This window comes from Corvus cornix, chromosome 4, assembly GCF_000738735.6.
Source record: "Corvus cornix cornix isolate S_Up_H32 chromosome 4, ASM73873v5, whole genome shotgun sequence".
Lineage (NCBI taxonomy): Eukaryota > Metazoa > Chordata > Aves > Passeriformes > Corvidae > Corvus > Corvus cornix.
The window spans coordinates 40921661-40928955 of record NC_046334.1 but is presented as its reverse complement, the minus strand read 5'-3'; the positions used below and the strand labels follow the sequence as shown (position 1 = coordinate 40928955).

The 7295-nt window shown below is 38.0% G+C and overlaps 1 protein-coding gene across 1 annotated transcript in view; it reads right to left on the bottom strand.

Annotated features, from left to right (window-relative positions):
- Window positions 1–951: 951 nt before the first annotated feature.
- The window catches only part of SNX25 (sorting nexin 25), an 83290-nt gene continuing 76946 nt past the window's right edge, over window positions 952–7295 (bottom strand). The window contains exons 15-19 of the mRNA XM_039551455.1: window positions 6924–7041; window positions 5643–5709; window positions 4283–4464; window positions 2578–2678; window positions 952–1787 (exon numbers count right to left, since the gene is read on the bottom strand). Coding sequence (XP_039407389.1) covers window positions 1713–1787; window positions 2578–2678; window positions 4283–4464; window positions 5643–5709; window positions 6924–7041 — 543 coding nt within the window. The 3' untranslated portion in view covers window positions 952–1712. The remainder of the gene's footprint in view (window positions 1788–2577; window positions 2679–4282; window positions 4465–5642; window positions 5710–6923; window positions 7042–7295) is intronic.

The window sequence follows — 7295 nt, the reverse complement described above, 5'->3', positions numbered from 1 at the left end:
TATATGTTTAAATTTTAATATTCTGAAAAGCTTGAACCCCATCTTGCCTCATTTTCACATACAGCCCACTCACAGGCCATGGCCATTTTTAAAGTTTAATTTGTTAGTGGTGCTTATACTTTCTTCCACATACGCTCTAAAGCATCTAGGTGTACTTAAGTGTCTTTATATATTTTACTTTTGGATCGCAGAGACTCAAAGTTGGAAACTGGTAGAACACCAAGCGTTACAATTCAAACCATGCCAGCTTCTAAAACTAGAAAATAGTCCTTACAGAACTGTGGGGAAAAAAGCCCCAAACATTAGTGCGGAAATACTGAATATATGTCCTCAATATGAGGCCTATTTTCCTCAATCCTTCATACTGCATTCACACTGCCTCTGTTTGTATTAGAAATAGTTGGAAACCTTTTGGCTAGGAGTATGTATGTCTGAGCAATGTCCTGCTGGATCTTTTATCAAAAGATACTTTGATTAACCACTAGGAAGAATTACTGATTGCTATGGTAAGCTTGCACATTTCTAAAGGCCTGTTTACTTATGAAACTTTGTAAGTGCAGAATTTGCCTTGCTTCTTAGGACTGTGCCACGACCTGAAAACTTTTCTGAAACTGTTGGAACAGAAAGCTAGATGTTACTAAAAATTTTGATTTAAATACAGCATATACAGAGTGTATGTACCTTACAATAGAGCCAGTCATAACTGCAAGTAGTTTCTCTAAGAGCACAACTGTACCGAAGTGAGAAGACAGTAGTGAGTGTCACCTAGGGATTTTTGATGATGTTTAATTATTTATATGTGCATTAACACAATATTTACATATTTTTACATAAATTTAAAAAAAAAACAACCACTGAAGACAGTTTTCTTTCCTTGTATAAAATAAGGGAAAGATTTGAAGGTTATTTGAAATTGGGGCATTTGAATAAAACAGCCCTGAATAATATCAGGGAAGTTATCAGAATGGTTTAATTAGATGTCTACTTGATCATTCATAGAAGCAATTCATAAGCACTAATCTCTGAACTAACATTTAACACAGGCATTCTGTTAGGACATACTGGTTTACAATACATAATTTTGACACAGACTTCAAAGCAATGTAGATATTTCTTATTAAACTAGTGCTGTCAAACTCATTGATCAGTTGTCGGTACAGCCTCATTATCAAGTACTGCAATCCAGTTGTGATATTTATTGCTTACAAATGCTTCAAACTACAGAAAATCTTTGGTAAAACCAAAATTGATAAAATTTTCACAATAGCTTTACATGTAGTATTGCACGACAAGGCTTTTTCAATACACAAGAAAAAAAAAGGAATGCTCAGACCCTCAGTGAGGAGATTAGAACTGTACAACATTCATTAGTTTACCACTATAAGCAAAATTTCTTTCCATAAATGTTTAAAATATCTTCTGGTTTCTTTCAGCATATATGAACATCTATTTTTCAATCTATGTTTGAAACAGAGGAGTAGTCAAATAGAACAATTTAAATAAAAATTGGCAGCTATACAGCATTTTTTTGTCTACCCTACGACAGCATCAGATCTTTTCAAGTCTGTTTACTTCACAAAAAACTCAAGAGGAAAGAAAAATGCTAAAAATAATCATAGTCCTCAGCCCTCTATGGAAAAGAGGAAAATAAGTTTCATGTCTATTCTTGAACATAGACATTTCTCTAGTGGTCCAATTGTGCAGGTTCAAACCTAAGTGGCATTAAGCTGCTCTAAATGAGCTCTCAGCTCAGGACACAGTTCAGTTAGCAGCAGTTCCAGCAAAACCTGAAAAACAGAAAAGAGTTAAGATGATGCTGGTGCCAACCAAATGAGAATTTGTTCCTTTTTGTCATTTTTAGAAAATCACAGGTAACAGGATTATATTGATTATATTCATCATTCATGCAACTACTTTTCTTTCATTCAAATGTCAGCACATGCCCTACAGATAACATGGGAAATGTCTTAAAGCTGAAACGAGGCAAGCATTAAGGGCAGCAGCTTTGAGATGGGGATTTCCCACCCAGTATAAACTGGTGCTGTTCTGTCAAACGCTCCATAGCATCATAAGCAAGCACCAGGGCATGCACCTTCTCTCCAGTGCTGGGGCAGCACTGTGTGACAGGCTGCTGTCTGGAACGTGCCAGAAGAGACTGACTGACTGTGAAGGTGTTATACTTAGATCCAGGTGCATATTCCAACGAGTGCCAACAGTTGAGGAGTGGAACTTTTGGAGGCCTGCCATGTCCTAACTGTGAGCCAGTACTGGAGCTCTCTGTCTCTAAGATTCCCCAAGGTATGTTTATTTTTCTAAGCTGTATGAAGACATTAGTTTGTACCTTATGAAGTCAGGCACATTGGATGTGGTAAAGGATCTCTTTTAGACCAAAGCAATGCTGCTGTTAAACAGCCTTTTATTATTCAAGCTTAGTCAAGTGATCAAGCCTAGAACATCTGACTTTTTTTAATAACAAATCTCTGCAAAAACACACTCCCTAGGCTTTAATACTGAGTGAGTAGAGCTCAGTAACTAACAGGATTATGAAGTTGAAAAGCTACTTTTCTGGTTACTCACATAAAGTAGATGCTTATTAGCCTTCCTCTCCTGCAATGCATTGAACACTTTCACTACACCATGACGGGCATTTTGTTGTCCAACAAGATTCTGCAGAGTATCTGCAAACAAACATTACTTCAGTTTATGTTGTTTCACTCAGGCTAGGCAAAACCTCCAGCCAGAATCACAGAATCATCATTCTACTACCCAAAATCACAATCATCAAGTTTGGAAGAGACCTTCAAGATCATCTAGTTCAACCATAAAGACCCATAAAGGAGGGGAAACAAAGTCCCTGCACTTCATTGGCCCTTGGCTACAAGATACACAGACCCTACTCAGCAACCTTTTAAAAACACAACTTGAAAAGATACCCATATTCTCAAGTTACCCAACAGATAATAGCGTGTGCATCTCAGTGACAATGTTTTAAGTGTTTTAACATGATATAACAAATGCCTTTTCAGTAGTTCACCTCACTGAGTCAAGTCTCATCTCACACATCATTAAACCATTCACTTAAATACACCTTCAGCCACAAAGACACAATTTCTACAACGTTTAAAACTAATTTAGCACTTGAATTGCCTCTCAAATCTTCACAGAGAACACTTCCCACAAGTAGGCAGTTAAGAAAATTCTAAGTCAGTTATTTACATTTTGGATTAAATTAGAGAATAAATAGTGATTCAGTGCTCCATCATTAATCTAAGGTGCATTCAGCTATGTCCTGACATATGGCTCCAAGCTCAAAAACAAACAAAAAATCAAACAAAACTGCAAACCATCTATGAAAGGCTATTTAGGTAAGTAGGTGAGTATATAACACAGGGAGTAAATGGAGGGTTGTTTACACATCAAGTGGCAAGTATTTTGCATGCATACCTACTCCTTTTTTACAGTAAAATTTGATTAAACTACCTAAGGCATGGGGTTATATGAGATACCTCAGTGAAGCCATAAAATAGCTCGCTCTCTTCAGCTGGAGCAGAGAAAAAGCATTCAAGCTATGTTTAAGTGCATTTCCAAGTGCTAAAAGTAATGATTTTGGATCTTTTTGGTTAGGTGCCTTTGGGTTTCCATGATCTCTGAAGGGTCAGAAATATGTGACTGGACTTCCTGTCCTGTGAGTGGGACAGGAGGGAGCATCTCAGAATGGTGCCCCAGAAATGCGCTGGCTGAAGAGGAAGCTGCCTAGGCTTGGGAGATAAGGGTAGGCAAAGGAAGGTACGGAAAAACCCATTCCATCTAGGATCTTCTTCTGCCCGGGCTGCAGGTCACTCTAACGTTCAGTGCCCTGAGACCTCTTACCAGAAACAGACAACAACACACAGCACTGACAGCGTGGGTAGATCCCTCTCTCTCCAACTTTGAAACATAACAGGAAGAAGTAATTGGGGTGGTGGCACTCTCCCTATTTGGCAAGTAGTTCCAAGTGGCAGAGCCACATATATGCTCACAGAGAACCAGCAGAGAGAGAATCAACTGAGGTTCCTTGATGAATATTATACAGGGAGATAGAGAAATTTTAATTTTGCATCCACCAATAATATCTTAATGCATGCCTTTTATCAGACAGGCAGGAGAGGCAAAGACTAAGGCCAAAATCATCCTTATTTATGCAAATAACCATAATTTAGAACTCTACAGGAAAATAATGTGATTAACCAGTTTCTTTACTAGTTATTAAATCTGTCTTTAAGCAGAATCAAAGTGATCTCACCTGGAATGTTTTCAAGTAGTTTTTGCTGTGCTCTCTGTTTTGTCTCCTGCTTTTGTTCATCGCTTTTGGCTCTCGGTGGTGGAGCTAACTTTCCGTTTGGCCAAAAAGCATCTCGAAACACACCAATGTAGTAAACAAGCATTGGTTCACTGAACATCCAGTGTACAGTGTCACGGATTTGCCTGTAAAGAAGTGTAGAAGGGAGCCCATCGGAGCTAGTCTTTCATGTTTTATGCAGGTTTACTCTTTTTACTCCTCAAAGTAGTGGAAGAGATGTTATTTTTCATGTAATTATGCCAATATAGCTGGGTTGATTTCATTGGCATCACAGCAGGTCATATTCAGCTCTGGGTGCTCTAGGATCTAGGTCACTCCAGATACCTGACTTAGACCTGGAAAAGGCTGCTTTTCAATGTAATCCACAAACATGCATTACAAATTACAAGTACTACATTGAAATGTGCGTCAAAACTACATTTCAAGGATGGGCAGTACAAAGGCTTCACCAGGAAAAGACATGAAAATCAGGTAACTAATTGTTGCAAACTCCAAACTAGTTGCCTGCAGAGATGTGCCTGCTAGGATAAAAACAGACAGTTTTGATAGAAGCACAGTAAGTTCCTTCACAGATGGCAAAGCACATTACTGAAGGGATTACAAATGGAGATAGCAGCCTCCTCCTGTGGCTTCACTACTCACTGTAGCCTTCAGCACCATGAGTCTGAGGTAGAGAGCAGGCTCCAGTCAGTACTGCTGAACTGGGCCATAAAGCCAAATCCCATAAAATCAATAAATATAAAGTCAACCTACACGTAAAAAGCCACATAGGAACTTTGCATGCAAGCTATGCTCACACATTCTTTCCCTCTCTGTCGTCCTTCAGGCATTTTCCAGTTACCAGCAGGGTATGAACAAACGAACCAATCAATTTAAAACTCAGCGAGTGGATACTGTCTGAGACCAGTCCAATTTACTGCTACATAACATACATAAGAGGCTTTAAAAGCCATACTGGCATGTGTAAATTTAGTTACTGACTGGATGAAGAACAGTCTGTTATGCTGGCAGAATACTTCTAAAGATCGTTTCTGACCAGTGATACAGCTTTCCACATGAAGGTGTGTACAGACAGGTGTGCTGACTTCATAGCCTCATGCAGGCCTCACTTGGCAACATGAAGATAATTCACATATCTATGTTTTCTCTAATAAACATAACATCTTAGCAAATTCAGCTGTGGAAAACAAATGCAGATTACCATATCCAACAAGATGTCCAGATTATTTTTTAACAGTTCTGCTCTCAGTTTTTTTTTCCATAGAATGATGATGAAGGTTCAGTTAAAGCAACAGCTACTTACTTGTTGATAGTTCTTCCAAAAGTGACTTGTACTAGTGCAATTAATGTTTTTCTGACCCACTTGAACACTAGAACAATGAAAAAATGATAAAAAATAATGACCAAGAAGTTAATAACATTACAGAACCCATGATTACATGCAAAACCTTCCCCCTACCTCCCACCAAACCAAACCCAAACAACCCACCCCTGGAGTAAACACATGGTTATAACCCTTTCTAAGATTCCAGTAATTGTACAGAGGTTCCATTTTTCTTGATTGCATTCCTTGTACTGTTTGCTGTATGGTTTTTAATTCTTCCAGATTACATAAACATACATATACTATGCATTCTAGGTTATACTGTAAATTTTTACATGTAAGAATATTTCAAGTTTATTGAGCCATACAACTACTCAAAACCCTTTTTCTACTACAAAAAAACAAATGCCCTCAAACTTCACACCTTTTTCATACCTATTTAGTATAAAGTACTCATGGCAGCACCATTAAAATTTTGAAAACATTTTCACTCAAACCAAGCAGTCAGCTTTCCATTACAAATAAAGGAAACAAATGTGAGTGCTTCCTAATAATTACTGGTTAATCTTTCTTTCATGCTGTTCACCATCACAATAAAGTCTATATTTGGAAGATACATCTGCCATTTTTGGAAGGTGCCACATTTTGTAATAGTTACCCTGTAAATAATTTTACAGAGCATCATGTGTGGCTGCACATTCAAAAAGAAACAAAAATAGTTTTCTTTATTAACATCATTCAGTTACTTTTTTGGGGGGGGCGGGAATTTCCAGTGTTTAAAAGATATCACAATTCTAGCATCATTTTCATCATACAAATAGCAGAACTAAAATGCATATATAATTCACTTAAAATTGATATTAAATTCATTTTAATAAGTCATTAAAGAGACATGTTCTATAATAAAGCCATCTTTCCTTCCTCAGAATTCATACAATCTAATGAACAGCTTATTTACAAAAAGCATACTACTGTCCTTTTCTCCTTTTTTCCAATTTTTTTCATGAAAAATTTAAAAATATTAAATGCAAATGATCTCCCCTACCAGTTACATTTTTTTTCCCATTTTATATTGGAATTTCACTTTTGAATGAAAGCTCCAAAGTTGTGAACTACTGAGGAATAGCTTGCTTCCCAGCAAACTGGCCATATAGATTGCAAGAATGTTTCCACTTATTGAAACAGCAAAAATATCTGAATTAAGAAGAGTCCCACAGAGCCAATAGATCCCAACAGCAACTGAGCAGGTTTACAGCTTACTTCCTCTCAGTTCAAAAATCTCTCCAATCAGCATGAAACACGGTTCAGCAAGAGAGTCCTTCTTCCCATCCACCTCTTCTCCGTAGTCCGACAGGTCACTGTCCTCTTCCGTTTCTTCCTAGGAAGAGAAAGACAACATGGGTATGCACGGCAGTACCCCATCCTTCTTCCAGAATGGATTCAGTTACTGCCATGCTCTGGCAAAGGAGCACAGCCAGTCCTCTCAAAGAACAGCATTAGAGCCAACAACTGCTGCTGGCAGGACCTGGCAAACAGGAACATCACTAGGGAATTTGAAAAGGGATTGCACTTCCCCTTGGACCAGAGTGATGAGGACACTCTGCACTGCTGGGATCATCATCACTGCTGTAT